Here is a 22,187-nt window from a genome sequence, read left to right as displayed (position 1 = left end):
CGTACTTGGAAGCTAGTGAGTCAGAACACAAGGGCTAAAACACCTCTTACGACTTGATACTGGAAAGCGAAAATAGCTCACATCCTGGGATGGCCATTCCAATGACTGCTTCTAAAACTCGAAACCCTCAAAGTTCAATCCGACTGACCAAGAAAATAAATGCGAGGTTTGAAGCGCTTGTGCAATGGCGTGTTCGACGTGTGGTTGTATCTCCAAGTGGAACTCCATGGTAGCTACTCCATCTATCGCATGAGGCTCTTAAACAAATACACGAGTTCGACTTCGGTTCTTCGCGCCAGCATGTTCTTGGCTATGGCACCATTTCCGTGCGTTATTATCCTCACGCTAATCGACTGCGTGCCACTGGCTCCGACGGAGAAAGGTTCCCAAGCGAACTATTTGTTTTGGGTCGGAATTATCTGACAATTTCACTCATGACACGCGCCATTCTCGAGCAGCTTCATCTCACTGTTCCAAGCTTGGAGTTCACGACACTGCGAACGTTCAGTATTCCGCTATCCCGAGCGCTGGTGCTGTGGCCTTTATGCTGAGGATGACGAGCTTACTTGGATTTCCATTGCCATTTACTCTCGTGGTTGGGATTCCAGTGTTGTTTGTTGGGCTTGTAATATGCTTTGGAATATTCTTTGGCGAGAATTAAGGCGAGAAGCGGCATTACGCAAGGAATTACTCAGCTACATAGTCGTAATTGCTTGCCAAGTGGTGCTGACGTTTATTTATCCTGCTTATCTCTACGGCTTCCGATCGATAAGTTCAACTGCACAAACCTTTTACGTGCTGCTACTCCCAATTATCAAAATTGCCACGAAGAATTGGATTAGCTTCTTTCTTGGTGCCAAAGATGACCTCAAGCCGCAGGTTGTCATTCTCAACATCGAGGCTTTCAACGCACTCTATGTGGCAAGTTCAATGCAAAATGCTACATCGATCACAACAACCTTGGCACTTATGCTCGTCGATTTTGTGCTCGCATGGATATCTATCAAGGACGTAAACCACTTTCTAAGCGATATTACGTCGCTGCACCTCAAGATTCCGACGGATCACCCACTGAAATCGGCAAATTTTGTCGAAATTGCTCTTCAAATGCTGGATGAAGACGCTCAACTGAAAAGAGATGTATCTCTTCGCTATTTTTCAGTTCGATCTCATAACCCCGATGCAGCTAGTGGCAGGGGGGTGAAAGTGCATCTTGACCCGACCTCTGAAGAAGTAGAGACAACTTTCAAGTCTACCCGCCAGATGTTCCCGACAATAGCAATACTAGCAAAGTATGCCTCGACTCCGTTTTTATACATAGCTGCTGTAGCCCGCAAATATCCAAGCCTCTTCGGGCAATCTTTACGACGAAGCAGCGGATGGAATATGTTCAGAGGACGGCTCAAGTGTTGTTCACAACTGAGTTTATTGTCCTGATCGAATTCACCGAAGTTATCATCCCCTTCATATACAGTAAGCTGTATCCATCCCGTTGAAGGTTCCGCCTAATACTAGTGGTGCTTCTGAAAATGTAGGCATTTATACGATCGCGATGTTCCAACTACCAAATCGAGTCTTCTATCCACAGATCCGGGCGTTAAATCGCACGTCACTCTCCTCAATGCTCGGTAATATCGCGATTTATGGCCTCATGGAACTCCTGTCATTCATAGCTATGAGCGTTATATTAAAGAAAAAGCTTGGGATCTCGACACTACATCAGCTCGCCTTCGTACTGGACCGTGAATGGCGAATGGTGCAATCAAATCTGTTTTTGTGGATATGCTACACGATTCAAAACTCGTTGGACCACAATGGTATGTGTACGAGCGACAGTTGCACCACGATTCGTTGTTGCTATGGTCAGTGATCTAACTACGATATCTTGCACGATGGAACAGGAGCCGATTTCAGTTGGCAATTTAGTTGGCTCAAAAAGGTGGAAAATTACGATTGAGAATATCAATATCAATACAGCGATTGACGTGGTATCAGTCCATCCCCATAACGGACGGACCAGTACATTAAACTTCACAACTGAGCAAATTCGACTGGAAAAAATAACTGTACTGATGTGAGTAGCGTAATTGAGTTGTAGTTTACCCCAATCAAATTTAAGTTTACTAGCACCTCGAGTTTGCTTCAATTTCTGTTTCGGATTCAGCGATCTGCCCTGGCCTGTATAGCAAACACGACGACGAAGTTAAGTCGTACACCCGGGGAGACATCGGTCGTGGGCCTGCTGGGGACGAATGGGGTCGCACTGGTCGTTGTGGGGCGGCAACTGTGCTACCAGGTGGCCTTACTTCCGATTCATGCAAACTCCGGATGTACACAGAATCGGGGAATGGCATTGACCCTTGCAATGCGCCAATTGAAGAGTGAATCAAGTGGAATGGTCGGGGCCCCGCAGACCTAACAAGCCGATTCTGCGTTTGAGAGGGAGAATTTAAGGTGTTAGCGCTTCGGTTGGCACACATGAGAACAGCAAAATGTTTCTTACTGGTAGGTGGTAACTTTCATTGTATGAAGAGTGTCCAGCGGGTGGTTCGCCGCTGCACCCAGAGCTGCTTGGAGGACGCATGACCCCGCCCGTTTTTGGTGTGACCACAGCTGGAAAGGTTGACGTCGGAATCTGTTGCGTTTGAGGCAATCGATTCAAGTGCACCTTAGTCGATGGATACAATGGCCGGTTACTTGTTGGGCTTCGCCGAGGGGAGCCCCCTTGACTTGGAAGGAGGATCTCCCTTAGCTCGATCGTCGACTTCCCTTTCCTACTCAGATTATCGAGAAGCGCAGCTACTCCATGAATAAGCTGCCATAACGCAACAAACATTGTGAGTATCCAAGCAAAAGCTATCATACAATTCGAAAAATTACTTGTGCTTCAGCCTTTTTGAGATGTCTACACGAGAGATCTTGAGCAGCCATGGCAGTCTCTACAGCAACTTTATGGTGCTCAGCCATCTTAGCCATTACGACACAAACGCCGATAATATTGCAGCTCGTGGGACGGAGGGTTCCATCAGGATGGATTATCGTCCTTCTGTCCGCAACAAACTTAATCTGGAAAAGAAATGGACATCCACCGTTAGTTTGGCCCTATCGCGCAGTAACATATCGTACAGAGACCACAACACCCAAATACCTGCTCAAGCCGCTGCTCGCACATCAGATACAAGATACGGGATACCAAAAGTTGCCACCGGGTGACGGCTACTCGCTCTTTAGCCGCAGTTCTGTGGTTGACCAAATACCTGAGTTGGCAAATAATCTCAGGATCACGTCTTATGTCATTGGAGGTGTTCACCACAGGCTGGCCCGCTATCTGAAGCGTCAGCGCATTTTCATCACATTCTGACGCAGGAGCATATTGAGATTCAGAACCCTTCCAGTCGAACGACGTATCGTTTGGCGTGGTCATAACAGGATGACCAGTGTTAGCATCCTCACTGTTGTTATCAGGGTCCGAATTCGGTTTCTTTTCCTGTGTAACATCCAACTCAGAGGTTTCGGACGTCCACTTTTCGACCCTAAGACCGATCTTAGTTAGCGAGAACCCACCGCCTTCCAGGATCTCCTGGACAAGTGTTTTTCTGTGGTACGATTCAGAAGCTCGTTCGTCGGTAGTGGGTAATTCGTCTCGTGTACCTTCGGTATCTAAGTTGACCTTCACCTTCGATACTGAAGGCAGGCAGTCCAGACTGGCTCGGGTAGGACTTCGAGCACAGTTTAGTTTGCCGTCGATAACTTCTCCGCCAGTTTTCTTCAGCTGACGACTAGATTTTAGGGACTTTAAACCAGCCGAACTTTTCTTTGGGGAGTTTCCTGCACTTCGCGTGGGTACTGGTGAACCTCCATCTTTTCCACTTTGGTTGCTCGATCGCGTGGCATTCGGCTCCAACTTCGCGAGATCTATAGCTGTACGCCGAGCAGAACGTGGGCGCAATGCACTACCCAGGTGACTTGTCACCAAGTCGCGGGCAAGTTGTTGCTTAACTGACGTCATCCCAGCGTATATAGTCTCGAGCTCCAGTAAAACACTGCTGACGAGTTCTCGTTCCGCGTCTGTCAGTGTTGATGGAGCAGGCACTTTTACGTCCGGATCCGACCGAGAAACTTGTGCGTGTTTCAGTAGCTCGTTTGAAATCTGTAAGAGCCTCTTCTTGTGCTCTTCACACATCGAGCAGGTTCTCGAGGACAGCGAGTTTCCGGAATCATCTTGACTGTGTGTCTCTTGCAACTGTTTCCTGTAAATCTGCCGCTCTGTTTCAAGGGCCTTGTTCGTGTTTTGCAGCTTTTCGCACTCTAGCTTCCAGAACTCGAGCTCGGCAAAGTTTCGCTTGCGCAAAGTACATAGCTCCTCGGACATATGGCCCAAATGAGTAGTTAGCGTCAGCAAACGGTCAGTCTGCAACGCCGACGAGCGTTGTGATGCCCTGCGTAGCTTCAAAATATCGGCTTGTGCTGTAGACAGTGCCTTGAACAAGTCACGAGGATGGGATGCCATACTGACGACGAGGTTTCCCTGGGAAATGCTGTTGGTCCGTCCTCGCTTCTCGTCCTCCTCCGCGATCTCCGCTTCCGCCTTTTTCAGCAGTCCCTGCTGCATTTCGTATTCCTTTCGTACGCGGACGATGTCTTCAGCGTATCGTTGAGCTAACGCTTCCATACGCTTGACCTCATTCGGTTCGTTGCACTGTTCCTTTGTATTCGTGTGTAGCAATGCGCCACTATCGGCATCTTTTTCCTGGTCTTCATCACTGTCATCACTCTCTTCATCGTGCTCAGCTTCGTCCATTGGAGGCAAAGAAGTCGCACTGGGTTGCTTTATGACCGGTGGTTGAGGTGCTTTCTTCGAAAACTTCTTCATCAAGAGCTTAACGGCCGCTTGACGCTCTTCAATTTTGCTGTTGCGAGTCTTGAGCGAGAATGCCAGCGAGGATTTTAACATCGCTAGCTCTTCAGCGTGTGTTTCCTTCTCTTTCTGAAGCGCACGTTGCAAACTCGCTGTACGTGCTTGAGCTACATCGAGAGCTCTCCTACTCTCAGCCAAGCCTTCATCCTTAACTGCGAGCGTGCTCTTTAGCTCGACGATCAAATGGTCGTACTGTGTATTGCGTCGTTTTTGGCGAGATCGGGAAGTATCAGTTGCGAGTGCATCTTGCCCGTAAGCTGAGTGCATGATCTCATCGAGATCAAGCCCTTCCTCCTCGCCCAAGTCCGTTTGGAGACAACTATCCATCGCGCTAGACTTTATCAGCTCCGCCTGCTGAATCTTCTCCTGCAACTGCGAACTTTGCATATGCGATAACTGGAGTTGTCCCTCCAGCGTTAATGCCTTAGTGTTAGCTTTATCCAGTTGCGTCTTCAACTCCAGCACTTGCTCCAACGTCTTGCGCAGGTATGAATCCGTATCATTAGTGCCAGCATCTCCTTTGTCAGCATGAACATACCCGATGCCATTGCAGGCTTTACACGGAATCAACCGACCAAGGTCGGTGAATGTCGAGCGTCTTCTACCAAGCTGAGGGGCAATGGGTTCTTGTCCCCTTTTGGGTGCAGGCTCTTCTTCGATGGATGAAGGCTGGAGGCAGCTGTCAAGCTGTGCTAGTGCGGCCTCCAACCCTCTTGAAACTCGACTCTTGCCACCCCGACGAGCGCTTTGCTCTACTGCAGCCCAAAGGATGTCGTTGTTCAGAAGCTCCACGAGGGAGTCGCCAATTTCTTCCCAATTGCTTTGATACGAGCACACGGCATCCGCGATACGCTGGCGCTCTGCGATGGCATTCTGAGGTTTCAAAAACCAAGGCGCCGACTCAGTCGCTCGATATGTCGAGTTCTCCTGCGCCAACCGTGCGATTTGAGCACGAAGTCCTTCACACTCCGTGTTGGCTTCTTTCGCTCTCTGCTCCCATTTCTCCTTCTCTCGGTGCAGCGCTTGTACGTTGGCATTTCCAGGTACCCAGCCACAACCAGGAGCTTTACCCTGATCGGGCTCGTTGTTGCTTTGGGTATTCTCCGGTGTCGGGACGTGCTGCTTCCCAGCCAAAACGGTGGCGATTGCCTCGTTCAACGCAGACAATGCTCCAGGCTCTGTCCCCTGCTTGCTCACAATGTCGCGCAGCATGAGCAGTTGTCTGTACTGCTCCTTGCGTAATGCGTTGTTCTCGGCCACGCGACGATCGACTTTGGCTTTCAGATGCACAACCTGCTTTTCCCACTCCTCGATCTGCAGCGTCAGCTGGGCCAAACGTTGCTGTTGGTTTTGAGTTACGAGATCTCTGGCATGCATCTCCTGTTGGACGCACTCGTGGATAGTGTTGACTATGGCCGTCTCACGTTCCTGCATGACCGGAGCCAGCACTGTGTCGAAAAATACACGCAGCTCGGTATTGATGGCTTCCGCTGCTTCATCTTCTCGAATTTTGCGCTCCAGGTCATCTCGATGCTTCTCAGGATCATGCCCGAGGACCACCAGCATTGAAGATGCCCATGCGGGCGACCGAATGCGCCTGCAGAGTTCGGCAAATGCCTCGGCGTAGGGCGAGTGTGTGGCCTCTTCAGCGCTCAGGACAATCTGTGGCGTCACAAAACGCGTTTTCCCGGTTGCAACCAGCAACGGCTCTGTCTGCGTCTGCTTCTCGTCTTTCGGCGAGGGCCCATTGACCTCCATACTCGTGTAGGCGCGGCGTCCACTCGAACGCTGTCCGACATGAACATCATGGCGCTGTTCTTCGACTTGCATGACGCTGTTGGAAAGCTGACACAACACTCTCGTCGGTTGCTAACCGAAATAAACGTGGCTGGCATTGGTCTGTAAGACAGCCATGCTACTAGTAGATGCTCAATGACGCTGAGCAACGTATCTTTTCAAGCCTATCTACCCCCCTGGATTGCGATGGTTCTCGGAGGAAAGGCACGCCGTCTGCGCGCTTGCAGCTCCGACGGCGAGATGAATGCACGGCTCCTGTGGGGCTGTCCCCCATTTGACAGACCGTGTCAAACCGCACGCGCAGCCAACAGCGGGAAGGCGCGGCACGCTCGCCACGCTCCCAATCGCCCCTGAAGGCCTTGGGCTCGCTCAACGAACGCGCACCGCGAGCCCCAGCACTCGACATCCGGGGCCCACCCGCGAGAAGAGCCACCCGAACAACGCACGTGCCTGGCTGCCTGTGACAGCCTTGTCGACAATCCGACGGGGCCGAGCGGGATCTTATCCTGCTGCAATGCTCGGCTCGAGGATACATGTAGCACAAAGCTCTGAGCAAGTCCGGCCGCCGCTGCTGCGGGTGCATGTACTGTAACCATGGTAATAATAGATGTACCATGGTAATAATAGATGTACATATCGCCAGCGCTGGGCCGGGCGATTGGCGAACGTGCGGCCGTCAGCGCTGACCTGGCCCGACCGACGGCAACGAGCCGCGAATCTCGCCGACGGCGGCGAATCTGCTCGTGCCCGACACCACCCGCTTGTTACCTCTATGATATGGTCGGTCGCGTGGTTGGTCGGGCGGTGAAAAACGCGCATCCCAAGTTCAACGGCTCGTCTATTTCTCCCACAATAGACGCGGCGCGGTTAGGGATTCGGTTGTACCAGAACAGCGGTACACGCCAGAGAGCCTCTGGTTGAAGTTCAAGCCGCAATTCTGCGCAATGTCCTCAGGGACGTCCTCCTCTGCCGGATCGTGTTGATCTACAGTATTTCAACGCCCGCGACGCCGCCAGTGGTTGCCTTTTGAAGATCCCTTGCGGCTCGCCGGTGGGGCGCTGCGCCGAAACAACAGAGTCGAGCGCTCGTTGCGCAGCGGGTGAGCTTTTTTTCCTGTTTGAAGTTACCCCCTGCAGGAGAGGGTCGGTCGGTGCTTCTCAACACCATGCGATGGTGGTTCGGGCAGTCTTCGTCGGGCACCCGCGGCGGCGGTGCCACGATTGGCCGTCTCCGTGACGTGGCCTGGGGCAGCTCGACTATTTGACGTTGAGGCACCTCCACGTTATGGTTCGCACCTCCACGTAGACCGTCGAGGCTACTGGAGACAGCTCGTAGTATACACGAAGCGATCGACCACGGCGTTCCAACTTAGGAAAAGGCAGTCGTACGAGCAAGCAGCGTGCAATCGCGTTCGTGAAGTACGAAGCTCCGCCTGCTGCTGATGAACGTCCGCAGCTGATTGGAAAACTTCGACATACACGATGTGGGTTGGAGAAGTTCGAGGAGCTGTGTAACTTGCGCAAGCGAAGCTTGGCGTGGTGTAGTGTGTATTACGCTTTACGTGAAAGTAGGGCGATATTTAACTTGACCCAAATCAAATTCATCGTTTGTGTAGTGGGGTTTCGTTCAGACGAAGCCCAGATCTACTCACTGAGCATCGCAACGGATGCGATGTTGAGCTGACAGTTAGGAAACCACCTCCACGCCAACAGGCCGTGCCTGGCAGTGGAGGTTCATTAGGGAACACGTGCAATAATACTCATAATATGCTTAGGGTTCGCAACGAAGCCCCAGCTTCCTTACCAGTGTGTGTGTGTGTTTTTTTTTTCTCGCTAAAACCCACTACAGTTTGTGTGGCATCGGGTATCCATTCTGAGCAAATTACATGTATGTACGCCGAGCAGAACGCGGCCGCTACCGCCAAGTCACGTGCAAGTTGTTGTTTAACTGAGATCATCCAAGCGTGAATAGTGTGCAACTCAATCAGAACGCTGCTGACGAGTTTCCGTTCCAAGCCACTCAACACGGATAGCATATGTACCTCTACCTCTGGGTCTGATTGAGAATTTTGCGCTTGCAATAAACGACCGTTTAAGTTTTCAAGAGCCTCTTCTTGTGGCATTTCATACATTGAGAGGGCGATGACACACAAACGGTAAACCTGTCAAGAGCATTGTTCGTGTTTCGCAGCTTTCCGTACTTTAACTTCAAGAAGCGAGGCGGTAACAGCGGCAAGAGAAACCCCACCACGGCACGCGCCATAAGAACCTAACCTTGAGTCAAACGCAGGCATGCCATACACTTTTCACACCACCCCGCCTTGTGTATGTCGAAGTTTTCCAATCAGCTGCGGACGTTCATCAGCAGCAGGCGGAGCTTCGTACTTCACGAACGCGATTGCACGCTGCTTGCTCGTACGACTGCCTTTTCCTAAGTTGGAACGCCGTGGTCGATCGCTTCGTGTATACTACGAGCTGTCTCCAGTAGCCTCGACGGTCTACGTGGAGGTGCGAACCATAACGTGGAGGTGCCTCAACGTCAAATAGTCGAGCTGCCCCAGACCACGTCACGGAGACGGCCAATCGTGGCACCGCCGCCGCGGGTGCCCGACGAACTGCCCGAACCACCATCGCATGGTGTTGAGAAGCACCGACCGACCCTCTCCTGCAGGGGGTAACTTCAAACAGGAAAAAAAGCTCACCCGCTGCGCAACGAGCGCTCGACTCTGTTGTTTCGGCGCAGCGCCCCACCGGCGAGCCGCAAGGGATCTTCAAAAGGCAACCACTGGCGGCGTCGCGGGCGTTGAAATACTGTAGATCAACACGATCCGGCAGAGGAGGACGTCCCTGAGGACAATTGCGCAGAATTGCGGCGAACTTCAACCAGAGGCTCTCTGGCGTGTACCGCTGTTCTGGTACAACTGAATCCTAACCGCGCCGCGTCTATTGTGGGAGAAATAGACGAGCCGTTGAACTTGGGATGCGCGTTTTCACCGCCCGACCAACCACGCGACCGACCATATCATAGAGGTAACAAGCGGGTGGTGTCGGGCACGAGCAGATTCGCCGCCGTCGGCGAGATTCGCGGCTCGTTGCCGTCGGTCGGGCCAGGTCAGCGCTGACGGCCGCACGTTCGCCAATCGCCCGGCCCAGCGCTGGCGATATGTACATCTATTATTACCATGGTACATCTATTATTACCATGGTTACAGTACATGCACCCGCAGCAGCGGCGGCCGGACTTGCTCAGAGCTTTGTGCTACATGTATCCTCGAGCCGAGCATTGCAGCAGGATAAGATCCCGCTCGGCCCCGTCGGATTGTCGACAAGGCTGTCACAGGCAGCCAGGCACGTGCGTTGTTCGGGTGGCTCTTCTCGCGGGTGGGCCCCGGATGTCGAGTGCTGGGGCTCGCGGTGCGCGTTCGTTGAGCGAGCCCAAGGCCTTCAGGGGCGATTGGGAGCGTGGCGAGCGTGCCGCGCCTTCCCGCTGTTGGCTGCGCGTGAGGATAGACACGGTCTGTCAAATGAGGGCAGGAGCGCCGTCGGAGCTACGAAGTCCTTGGGCAACAACAGCCTTGTGGTGGCTTTGACCAGCAGAGGCATTGGCTGCCCAGCCTGGGCTCCTGGGGATTGTCGGGTGCTGGCCTGTTCGTCTCATGCGATTCGTGACGGGCGAGGCTGGCGTGTTGCGGCGTGTCTTTTTGCGGGGCCCTTGCGGCCAATCGCGTGGCGCGCGACCGCCGGCAGGGCTATACTGGGGCCGAGTCAGCCGTATCTTTGCCGCTTGGTCGCGGATTGGGCCGCAATTTGCGCCAATGGCGGGCCGCGCGTGTGCCTGCTGGCGACGAAAATACTGCTGGCAGCGCGGCGCCGCTTGCACCACAAGCGCGGCGGCGGCGGAGAGACGGGCTCGATGATGGCGGCGGCGCTGGAGCGCTGTAGACGCTCACAATCGAATCTGCCACCCACCGCGCAAGCGCACCCGCCACCAGCATGCAAGAGTTCTCCGAGTGGATGACCACGCTGCAGAAGCTGCCGCAGCACAGCCCCGCGTCCTCGTACGCCGAGACCGACAGCGCCGACTCGGACAGCGACGACAGCGGCTGCGCCGACTGCCGCTGCGGCCTCGAGCCCAAGCGCAAGCTCGCCGCGCAGCACGGCGCCATCAGCATCCCCACGTCCGGCCGGCGGCAGCCCTGCCCTCCACCTGTGCGCGAGCGTCGTCGAGAGCCCGGACCTGTCCTACCACGCCGACATGCGCCTGCTTCGTGCCGGCCGCTACCTGCACGAGCACGACGACGGCGTGGACTCGGAGCAGGACGAGCTGGACGAGGACGACCCGGCCTTCTACGGCAACCTGGCCTTCTTCCGCTCGCAGTGCGGCGCCCAGCCCGCGTGGTGCGTCGCAGCGCGCTCCCGCTCAAGGCAGCCGCGGCCCCGACCTCCCCGACGGGCGTCGACGACGGCGACGAAGACATCTTCTCCATGGAGCTGTAAGGCCCGCACCCGTAGTAACGCAGGATAGTCTATTTATTCAGCCCCGCGAGGCGCCTCTAAGAGCACGCAAAAGCGCGCCGTAACTTATCCACCATCGAACATTATCGCCCCGAACCTTGCAGTTGAAGCTTTGCCTTGCCTGCGCTTGCCTGTGAATCTTATCTTTGTCTCGTTGTAGCAACGGCGGCAGTCGTCATCGGGCGATGATGATGACATCCAGTCGGTCGCTCGCTCGCTCGTCGTCGAGACAGCAGCGAGCCGCCGGCGGCAGCGCTAGCGATGCGCACCAGGACAGCGGGGCGCATGCTGCAAGCTCCGAGCCGTGATCCGTCGGGCTGCGTGTTCCTCGCGCGAGGTTGCAGTTTGGTTGCAGTTGCCTGTACCTGTACCGGTATCGTGGTACCGCCCGAATCTCGGTACATTCTGGAAGAGATTCGTTTGACAAAGAGCCTCGAGTTGCTGGTGGAGAGACCTCGCTGTGAGTTTATGCATCTACCTATCGCCGGCCGCCCGCCCGCGCACGCATCGCCGCTGGCTGGCCATAAACTGCGGCGTCACCGAGCCCCACGAGGCCGGGCTTCTTTACCGGACGCGCGCCCCGTCACCCCGCCGCGGCCAGCAGATTCGGGCTCGGCCGTGCGCGCGGCGCGGATTCAGCCAATCGCGCGAGATTTGACCACTTTGGGCCAATGGGCGGGCGCCTCCTGCGCGCGTGCGCTTCCATCGGCCAGCTGGCGCCGCTTGGGCTCGCCGCCCGGCGCTGTCACCCACGCCAGCCGAGACTGCAAGCGCGGCCGCGGCACCGAGCCGGCCTCAGTCCGCAATTGTCGAAGCCCCGCGCACGCCCGCCCGCACTGTGACTGGCATCCGCCCACCCACCCACCCGACCAGCCAGCCAGCATGCCGCTCGCCCAGACCCAGAGCCTGCCCGCGTGGGCGCCCATGAAGCCCTGCAAGCCCGCCGTCGACGACGAGGACCCGCTGTACCTGTCGGGCGAGGAGACCGACTGCGACTCGGAGCGCGGCAGCGACACCCTCAGCCGCGAGGACCAGCAGCTCATGGCCAGCTTCATCCGCCTGCAGCGCGAGCGCGCTTGCACAAGCAACTCTTCCACAAGGAGGTCTCCCGCCCGGCCGTCGCCGCCCGCGCACTTCGCCCGTGCTGATCCCCGCGCAGACGCGCAAGTACGTCGCCACCTCCACGAAGCGGTGGTTGTGGGACGAAGACGAGGAGGAGGAGGACGACGCCGACCAGTGCCCGTGCTGCGCACACCCGCAAAAGCAGCAGCAGCAGAGCGAGCTGGCAGGCCACCTCCCACGCCGCTGCGGCCACCGACGCCGCGGCCAGCGACCTCATCTTCGACCTCGAGCTCTGGGCTGCGCCCCGCCCCACAGGATAGTTTATTATGTATGTAGCGCTCCACTACTATAAAAAAGAGAAGCCCGCGTAGTGTACGAAGTAGTAATAAGTATGTGCAGAATGAATGCCAACACGTTACCAGTGTACCAATTCAACCCTCTCGATGCCTTTTGCCTTTGTGAGTGGAGTTGAGTTGAACCCGGCTGACTCAAGCTTAGCGCATCCCTCTCCTCCATTTAACAGCAGCAGTGGTCCCGCCGGCCATACCGGTGCTGGAGCCCCGAGCAGCGTGGCGCGGAGCAGCCCCAACTCCAAGCTCCAAGCTCCGAGCTCCGCCGTCACCGAAGATCGGCATGAGGGATCGGGCTCCAGTCGGATATGCGACGCGACGCAGGCGATCGCAATCCACATCGCAGGATACTCGGGGGCGAACATCATCATCATGGACACTTGTCGCGGGGAGGCTGCAGTTAGCGAACCCGAAGTCTGCTCTCGAGCCTCTGCAATCAGCGGCGCTCAATATCGCAGCATAAAACCTGACGACCGAAAGATTTGAACGGGGCAAGAGCCTTGCCGACTTGCAAGTTGCCTTTTTTGAACAGTTTGCGCAAGCCGCGGCCCTCAAGGCAAGGCTTGACGACGACGTCAAGTTGACGTACAGTCTATTCGGTACAGCGTCCGTTATCGCAGTGCCACTTGCCGTGCACCTCGCGAACGACGAATGCGGGAGCGATCCAGCGATCGGGAAGCTCGCAATCCAGTGCCGCACGGATACGCCGCCGCTTCTTGCTGAGTCCTGCCCCAGCCAGAGGCGCTCGCAGCCACAGGAGGGCATTCAGAGACCAGCCGAGTGCGCGCATGCCGCGCGGGGCGATTACGCGCGCGCCATCGAGCTTCGTGCACTCGTTCGGCACCCTTGTCCGTCCGTGTGCATGGCATTGAGTCACCACCGAGACGGGAGCGTGGCTGGCGGTCACGGGCCGAGGGCGAGCGCGAGCTCGTGCCAGCCGCACGCCACTCGCATTCCTGCAGTTTTGACCGCGTATCCTAAAGATAGGAATATTTAGTGTGTCACACACGACCACTCTTTTATGTTTTTTTTCACCAATGGCATGCCGCGCGAGCATTACTGCGGTCGGACAGCAAAGGGGGCCACGGTGGTGGGCGGCAGAGCTCACCTGCGACCTCGTAGGGACCCGCCGCGCTCCGTGACATGGATCCGCTCGTCGCCGCTGCGATAGGCGTCGCGCTCTTCGCAGCCATCGCCACCGCGTTCGTGTTCGCCGTCCGCAGACGAGCAGCCACGGCGGCCGAGGCCGACAGCAGCGACGACGAGACGTCGGGGCCGCTGAGCGTCAACGTCGTGGCCGACCACGACGAGCAGGACTCGCTGCTGCCCAAGTTCGCGGGGCTGCTGCGGTCGCCGTGGCACAGCGTCAGCGCGGGACGGAAGGAGCAGCAGAAGCAGCATTCTCAGGTCATGCGGCCAGTCCGCAAGGGCTCCCGCTCCATGTCGCTGACCATGCCACTGCCGCTGCCGCTCCGCAAGAAGCGGAAGGCCGCGGAGGTGCCAGTCAAGAAGGTGCACGTGCCGTACTTCTTCCCGCTGCTGGACGAGACCGCAGAGTGGTGGCAGACCCAGCAACCTGCCGCTGAGCCCCAGCCGACACCGGAAGAGGAGCCCGCCGATGAGAGCGGCAAGGTAGCTTGCAATCCGGACAAGGAAGTCACGCACGCACAAGGAGCATCGTCACCCAAGTCAATGCTTCCCCAGCAACACTTCGCTGCGGGTGAGGTAGCGGCTACTCCGATGGAAGTTAAAGGGAGGTAAATTGCGCAGCACACCGCTGGGCTAGTAGAGCACGATGCGAATGACGCCGGCCTGTGCAGATAGAAGAACAGAACAGTACGCTAGACTTTGTAAATACACCGCACGAAGGACGCACGTCCAATAACTTCTAACCATCTCGGCTTAACTGAGCCCCAACTTGTTCAGCATAGCATACGGAGCAGGTTGAAGCTGAAGCTGCCTGCCCATCTTTTACGGGACGGAGCCTTCTTTCAAACGCGCACACTTATTCTCGACCAATGGGAGCGGCGCGCGGTCAAACCTGACCCCATCGCACATCAACGCGGGAAAAAACACGGGGGAACAGCAGCAAAAGAAGCTCAGGCCCCAGGCGCAAGGAACATGATGGAAATGCCGCTGGACATCGGGCTGCGCGTCGGTGCGTGCGATCGCCCTCCCCTCCCCCTGTCTAGACGTGTAGGCTCACTCCCTCCCCCTCCCTCTCTCTGTGCGCAGACGTGCTGGACGACGAAGGTATCTGGAACACGGGCGTGATCGTGGACGTGGGCAAGGAGGCCGACGAGGACGAGGACAAGGTGGAGATCAAGTACGACGGCTGGGGCGACGACTACAACCAGTGGATCGGCGTGGCCACGCAGCGCCTGGCGCCGCTGCACACGTACACGATCGTCAAGAAGTGCTGGGCCAAACTCACCAAGTGGCCCTGGTGGCCAGCCTTCGTACGTAATTTATTTTATCATTTTTTATTTTTAGAAAAACGTAGTAGTCGTGTAGCAGTAGAGTACTATTTTCTTATTGCTGACGCGTGGATTGACGAATGATACTTTTTCCAGGTGGTGCTGCGCGCGCCCACGACGGCGCTGGCGGCGCAGGGCCTGGAGGAGGAGACCAAGCTGTACGTCGAGTTCTACGACTCGTTCAACGAGGACAAGCGCTCGCGCTGCTGGATGCAGAAGAAGAACGTGTCGTCCTTCCGCGACGGCTTCGAGGAGCGCGCGTCCAAGAACATCGGCAAGAACTTCCCCAAGTTCGTGGAAGGCACGCAGCGCGCCAAGGCCGGCACGTCGCCGCTGCTGTTCTCGGGCCCGGGCACGCTGCCCATCGAGTACTCGAGCAAGATGGCGGACCCGCTCGAGGAGAAGAGGAAGGAGTGCACGTCGGAGCAGTGGTTCCACCTCTACAGAGACTTCAGCAACCGCTACCAGGAGCTCTACGGCTACTCGACGGCGCCCGCGTTCTCGTCGGGCAAGAAAACGGCATCTTCGAGTGCGCACAAGTCGGCCAAGCGCGGCCCTGGCCGCCCGCCGAAGAAGGCGCTGAAGGAGGAGCAGTCGGAAGGTTCGTGCTCGTGTGTTGCTGCTGTCTAACTGGTGAGAGGCGGAAATGGTGATATTTTGGATGCTATGGTTGCTGTTTCGTGGGATTTTGTGTTTAGACGACGATGAAAGCGAAGAGAAGGAGGAGGAGCCGGAAGCCGATGAAGTCGAGGAGAGTGGCGATGAAGACGAGGAGACGGCGCCGGCCCGGCGGACTCGCCAGAACAAGCGCCCCGCCGCCCCGGCACCAAGCACCCGCCGCAGCACCCGGGCCCGACGCGTTAAAGGTTAATTTGACGTTCCTTCCTTCCGTCTGCAGTTGTAGTGCAGGTGGATGGGTGCGTGCGTGCGTGCCTGCGCGTAGCTGCCTCCCATGCGTGCATAGTGTTGATTTTTCGACTGTGTATGTGTGGTTTGGCTCTTTTTTTAATCAGTAATTGAGGAACTGACGCAAACAAGCTCTTCGAGCTCTTCCTTTGCGTCTTCATTTTCACCACCTCCATCCGTGCGCGAAGCGAGCTCCAGATCCTCAAGCATTGCCAGGGACAACAACCACGCCGGCGTTGTAGACAGCAGCTCGGGATTTGTAGTCACATCGGAGGCTCGTCTTGATGCGGAGCATGAAGCGCAGCCTACCGTTCAAGCCGCGTCCTGGGAAATGAAACAACCGCCTGCCAATGGTGTCCAAGACCAAAAACCAGCACCAGTGCCGTCACAGTTACCAAAGGCCAGCACGGCGGACAGCAAGATGTTGAACGACGACGTGTTAATGGACGAGTCGAAGCCCGCGGCTCCAGCTATCGAAGTTAGTCGTCCGACCAACGTTGGTGTACTGAGCGGCAACCGTCGTCGGAAAGACCCGATGGACCCTCCTGCCAAATTGTCCGAGCGTATCTCCTCTGTGAAAATGGAGGGATCACGCAACCAAACGACGTCAAGTCAAACATTGGAGCAAGACCCGGATTTCTACCAAGACTGGTCTGGCGGATCTCGCTACGAAGTGGACAACAAACCTTGGAACATCCTGGGATGGCTGACGGAGGGCTTTAAAAGCAGGCTGCAGAGGAAGTGAAGCAAAGCTACAGCGGAGAATACTAGCTGTTCTCTATTGTGTAAATGACCTTTGTACTGATGTGTCTTCTTGGCTTACGTGCACCATATCCTGAGATCTTCACACTGCAGCTGGAGGGATGGAGATGAAGCTGAGGCCTCAACGTTTTCGTTTGAAGAGACCGAGATACTCTTTGTCGTCCTCCGCCGAATCGAAATACTCCGAGGCGACAAGTGAGGCTGCTCACGGCGAACTTCTGCCAGTGATGCTGGCGCCTGTGGTGACAGATTGAGGCGAACTACCGAGTCAGCTTGGTGCGCTGTCAACAGCGACTGAAACACACCGTCTCGATAGATTTTTGGAACGGATGCACCGATGTAACGCGGCGATATGTCTGGTGCGAGCAATTGAGAGCGATGGAGCCACTGCTTCTCACCGGCAAATGGTGTGTGGACCGATGGGAACCGCGGATTTAGCTCGTAATACATCGCTGCTAGTGGTGATTGAGGCCTTACAGGGGACGTCGCGTTTCGTCTTCTACTACTCCTTCCACCTAGGCGAACGCGGGTGGTATCGAGCGCTCGTAAAACTCGCACAGCGATCTTGACAGAGGATCAACCTCCCGCAAAACTTCCCAAGACGGTGCTCCTGCGACCCATTGAATGCCACGCAGTGCTGAAAATACACGCTTCGGTTGTGCTCACCGACGAAAAACTCACACGCAAGGCCTGGTGAAGAAGAGAAATGATGTGAGTTTTGTAAAGATGGCACCACATTTTGATATTTCAACGTACCGCATGCCTGCCGCGTGTTGTGGCCTAGATTTATACTGTTTGCGACCTCCGAGGTCACGCGTTTCATGTAGAACAGCAGCGGAGCCATCACACCGGCGTCGAATCCACCTTGCCGAAGTGTCTTCGAGGTAGTGTTACCCGGACGCTCGATGTCAAGGTGTTCCAGTCGACAGACACTCTGCAATTGGGCCTGATCTCTTTCGTTTTCGGTAGTGCCGTCGTCAATAATTTCGTTTACACCACGCTCGATATCGACTGCGATTTGAGTGAGAAGAAATACGTCCGAGTGCGCACGCGGCGTCGAACGCTTGCTACCTGTACTTTTGTGGATCGATTCCTCTCCACGGCTCCCCGATACGGGGTGAGTAGATTTCTCGTAATTATCTCGTTTTTCGTTACTTGGTAGTACGTGCGAGTGGCGCCACACAACCAAAAAGCTGGCATTGTTCTGGCATGGAATATGGCGTTGCAAACAAAATACCCCCTTGGTTAATCTTGACCGTGCTGGATTCGAGTCTGACTCCATAGGAAGACAAATGGTAGGGAGCTCCATATCTTTGCAAAACACCTAGCACCAACTTTCAATTAGTTCGGTACGAAACAACCAAGTTACAGTTAGCTACTCACCTTGAGCTGCTGTGAAACAAGAGTAATGACTTCAAAGCCTAGACGTTGCACAGCAACTGCATCATCCGTGCCGGCACAAGGATTCCGTCGATGAGGTAATGGGGTGTGGAAGGCTTCAAGAATCGCTTGAGGCGAGACGCGCTGCAAAGTTGGAGCGAACACGTAAGTCACAATTGGTAGGAGCATCGAAGCCAATCTCACCATCAAGTCTCTCGCTTTCACGCGTCCTGCAGATGATGTCGTGTACCAAACACTTGGTTGCCTACGGTCATTAATAATAAATATCAGCGTTGGTATAATGGAGCTTGCCGCTCTGGAACTCTCATAACGTACCCACTTGGGCTGAGCAAGATCGTATCGGGGATCTGGAGTGGCATACCTCCACCTATTTTCTCTCCACCACTGATCGCTTGAAACAATACTACCCATTCATGCGCAAGATCGTCGGATGGAATACCGAAGCGACAGCAAGTTCTCTCAGCAAACGCAGACAATCTCAATGGCTGAATCAACGGTGGCTGTCGGACTGTGTACAATGGCCTTCGCTTGCATTTTCGCTGTTGATCGTTGGTGTATTCCTCCCCGTCACTTTGGCCCCCCATTTTCTTCTCTGTTCTGTGATCGAGCTCGGTACGAAGACAAATGTTGGCACCCACAACAAAAGACTTACCAGAATAGACCAGTAGACCAGGGCTGTATTCGAATAATTGTTGTTTTGGATCTCTTAGTTCGCCGAGCGCACGTACGCTAAATAGGTAACCCCCTGATCACACATAACTTGTAACAACCTTCGCTGGATCTGCCGCTGACTTCCGTCACATCAATTAAACTTGCCATTCCTAAGATTGGCGACCAGCGAGCGTTTGAACCACTTGTTCATTGAAAATCCTTCGCTTGAGCTGAAAACTGCTACCGAAGGAGACGTCAATGCTACGCTAGAGCGGTCATTGGAATCATCAAGGGGTAGCGGTGGTGGCGGCGAAATACGCAGCATGGAGTCTGTCGAGCTCGTGAACACAGACGACGCTTCCTTGACAGGTTCGTCGAATTTACGTGATATTCTGATCACAGTTCTTCTCAAATTTTCCGGGCTCGCTTCTTCATTGTCATCAACCTCCAGTGTGCCTCGTTCTTTACCATCAGCCTCCGTCGCGCCTGTTGCAATGTACAAACATCAGTAAAAAGTCTGGGCACTCCAACCTTCACTCAGGTAAGCTTCATGAAGGCTTACCTTCTAAGCCAGCCTGCATAACACAAAAACGCCGACGCACCTCTTGCGATTTTTCCTCACCATCATCGACCGAGATGGGTTTCTCCTTAGAGCGTTGCTTCATCTCAGCAGGAGTTTTCGGCTCTACAACTTTTAGCCCAGCTTTCTTGCGACGTGTACTCTCTTTCGGATCGCTTGGAGATTTGTCCTCGCCGTCATCGTCCGATATTATCTTCTCCTCAGGGCGTTGCTCTGAATCACCAGAAGTTTTCATCTCGAGAGTTTTCGACTCGGCTTTCATGCGGCGTGCGCTCTCTTTTGGGGCGCTTGGGGGGTCTATCATAACAGGCTCATCAGGTGCCGTCGGAATACCCTTTGATTCCTGACTATCAGAGCTGTAGTCTTTTTCGACAGACAGAAATGAGTGCCTTAACTCTTCAGACTCCAAACCAAAGGCGAATGAAGTCTCAGTGAACACTCCTGTATATGATCCCACAACAAAAGAAACACGATTGCCGTTATCTTACGCTGCAGTGAAGTTAAGATATGCGTACCATACCATACCTTCATGAGAGGTGTCGATTCCCTGAGATCCGTAACTCTCGCTGTTAGGACGGATAAACGATAGGTCTGAGTTCTCCAGCTGGTATGACTCCAGCATCTTTGCTTGGTGAGCGACCGGTCGATTCCCATCGCGGGCTGCAAATATTTTACGAGAGACTGGTTATGGTTGTCGTGTCATTTCGAAAATGTACATCAATACTTACAGCCACGGGATGAAAGCGTAGTCGTCTTTTTCCGCCCCTGGTCTGGGATGCTTTTGGCCGCTAGCTGCTTCTCTTTATCCAGACCTTGTAGCAGCTCTTTAGTGAGCGCAATACGCTGCTCCAACGCTGTCTTTGGCTTTGGTCGTTTCGCTGACTTCGGCTGTCTGGACGTCCTTGAAGCTGTGACATCACCAGATCGAGACTTTTCTTTTCCCAAGTGCTCGGTGCGTAGCGAATCCAAAACCGTTTTCGGGGACAATCTATCTAGCTCGACGTCGTTCACTGCATGTCTGGGAACTTCTTTTTCTTCTCCTTCTTCCGAATCATCATCTGAATTAGGCGTCCGAGTAGATGTTTTGGCGCTCGCAGCAAGGCTAAGATCTCCCCTGATCGGTGGAATGCTTCGCCTGGCTGTCATCTTGGTTGGCTCTGCGTGTTCAAAAACAACACAAATATCGTTAATACCAAGAATTTTGCATTCGTCCTCCACCACGCACTTTTATTGGGGCTTTTTCTTGTTGGTCTTGGATTGACTACCCCACTGCTGCCGCTATCATCATCATCGTCGACAATAATTTCATCCATCAAGACAGTAACATGCCGGGGCATCGTTGCTGCAGCATTAGTGTCCTTTGACGAGATCATGTGCCTCTCGTTCCGAGATCCCCTTACGTTCGCTGATGGAGGCACTGTTGATCGGTTTTTGCGTCTCTTCTTGATGAGTGAAGCCCGTCGTTCATGCTCACTATCACCGCTGTTATCACTGTTTCTCGTCACCCCGAACTCATAGGAAGACTCGACCTGCACCAGTGGTTCGTCCTCTATCTGCACCGGAATCTGTTGCTTTTTTGCAGGAAGTGACCGCTTTTTCTTTTGTATAGTGGGTGTCGTGTCAATCCTTGAAGACGTTTTCGGCCTCCTTACTTTCAGCTTTGGCATGGGTTTCCCGCTGCTGATGTCTTCTTCTTCTTCATCATCCCCTATCACCTCGTAGACGTGTGTCTGCATGTGGCGCTGCTTGTTGTTCGCAAAATTCCGATACCAAAGTCCCTTACCCATGTTCTTTCGCATCCCTTCGACGGACCCTGTCGTTACATACTCGTACTGCACGGGAAGCGTACCCTTGGCAAACTTTGGCATTTTTGTCGTTGCGTCCGACCGAAGCACAAACTCCAGAGCTCGCTCGAACTGCGCGCCATTAGTTCCCGTGCGGTTTGCATCATAATTATCCTTAAAAGTTTTCACCTGCCGCTTCTTTTGCCAGCACCTACAGCAACAACGGAACCCTTAAGCCCAACCAGCAGCGCCAATTTTCAGAGCGAACGCACCTACCGGTCTCGCTTGGCAAAGTTGGGGTCATCCAGGAAATCCACGTAGAGCCGATTTTCCATCGCGAGGTTCTTGATGCCTTCCTCCGTTCCAGGCGTCCGAATTGTAATCTAACCATCGACGTAAATCCAACCACGTTTACGACACAAAATTCACAGTTCTAGCTGCGGTGAGTAGAGCTGCGCACCACCGATGGCCACAGCGGCCAGTTGAGGTACTTGACCCAGCACTTGACAGCCCACGTGAACGTGTGGAAGGGCGCCACCCGGTCGCTGTCCACGCGCACGACCTCGTCGTAGTCCTCGGGCCAACCGTCGTACATGACTTCAACCTGCGGTCGATGTATCAATTCCAACGTGGTCGGTTAGCCTCGCGTAGTATTCATTGAGCTACTACAGCACGCAGTACGTGTCGCACCTCCTCTGGCGACGGCACACTCAGCACCCGAGCGACGTTCCACACCCCATCGTGATCCATCACGTCTGCCGCGAAAGAGTATCGTTAAAATAAAAAAATGTATCATTCATCGGCCGTTAGATTGGGTCATCGACGGCCGCCGACCCGGACAGCAGGAACGCACCGAGCCAGTCGCCCTTGGTCAGCGCCACGCTCTGTCGGGGCGACGAGCTGTGTGCGGACAGCCTCTTCTTGGGCGGCATGGCCGACGTTGCTATCGGGATCGACGTTATGGAATTATGGAATTAACTTGGAT

At 54.8% G+C, this 22,187-nt stretch overlaps 4 protein-coding genes across 5 annotated transcripts; 3 read left to right on the top strand and 1 right to left on the bottom strand.

The window, feature by feature from the left end:
• Positions 1-10,707: 10,707 nt before the first annotated feature.
• On the top strand, positions 10,708-11,211 carry IUM83_05548 (serine/threonine-protein kinase drkB; the record flags this gene model as incomplete). The annotated part of the gene is made up of 1 exon (XM_067929691.1): positions 10,708-11,211. The coding sequence occupies one exon, from the start codon at positions 10,708-10,710 to the stop codon at positions 11,209-11,211; it is 504 nt and encodes a 167-aa protein (XP_067799616.1).
• Positions 11,212-12,111: 900 nt separating this feature from the next.
• Positions 12,112-14,402, top strand: IUM83_05547 (serine/threonine-protein kinase drkB; the record flags this gene model as incomplete). Its single annotated transcript, XM_067929690.1, has 2 exons — positions 12,112-12,396; positions 13,764-14,402. The coding sequence occupies 2 exons, from the start codon at positions 12,112-12,114 to the stop codon at positions 14,400-14,402; spliced, it is 924 nt and encodes a 307-aa protein (XP_067799753.1).
• Positions 14,403-14,762: 360 nt separating this feature from the next.
• On the top strand, positions 14,763-16,769 carry IUM83_05546 (PWWP domain; the record flags this gene model as incomplete). 2 transcript variants are annotated; one of them, XM_067929689.1, is made up of 5 exons in its annotated part: positions 14,763-14,799; positions 14,877-15,100; positions 15,215-15,719; positions 15,817-15,984; positions 16,132-16,769. In XM_067929689.1, the coding sequence occupies 5 exons, from the start codon at positions 14,763-14,765 to the stop codon at positions 16,767-16,769; spliced, it is 1,572 nt and encodes a 523-aa protein (XP_067799513.1). The 2 variants fall into 2 exon arrangements, with proteins under 2 accessions (XP_067799513.1, XP_067799514.1); XM_067929688.1 differs by lacking the exons at positions 14,763-14,799; positions 14,877-15,100; positions 15,215-15,719; positions 15,817-15,984 and adding an exon at positions 16,032-16,035.
• Positions 16,770-17,288: 519 nt separating this feature from the next.
• IUM83_05545 (uncharacterized protein) lies at positions 17,289-22,134 on the bottom strand (the record flags this gene model as incomplete). The annotated part of the gene is made up of 14 exons (XM_067929687.1): positions 17,289-17,476; positions 17,543-18,110; positions 18,170-18,310; positions 18,371-18,431; positions 18,503-18,590; positions 19,307-19,324; positions 19,401-19,859; positions 19,944-20,078; positions 20,147-20,575; positions 20,644-21,413; positions 21,479-21,585; positions 21,663-21,806; positions 21,893-21,957; positions 22,056-22,134. 14 exons carry the CDS (start codon positions 22,132-22,134, stop codon positions 17,289-17,291), a joined length of 3,252 nt encoding a protein of 1,083 aa, XP_067799770.1.
• Positions 22,135-22,187: the final 53 nt, after the last annotated feature.

This window comes from Phytophthora cinnamomi (genome assembly GCF_018691715.1).
Source record: "Phytophthora cinnamomi strain GKB4 chromosome Unknown Contig4, whole genome shotgun sequence".
In the NCBI taxonomy this organism is placed as follows: domain Eukaryota; phylum Oomycota; class Peronosporomycetes; order Peronosporales; family Peronosporaceae; genus Phytophthora; species Phytophthora cinnamomi.
Note: the sequence above shows the minus strand (reverse complement) of the source record. Positions and strands in the feature narration are given on the sequence as shown.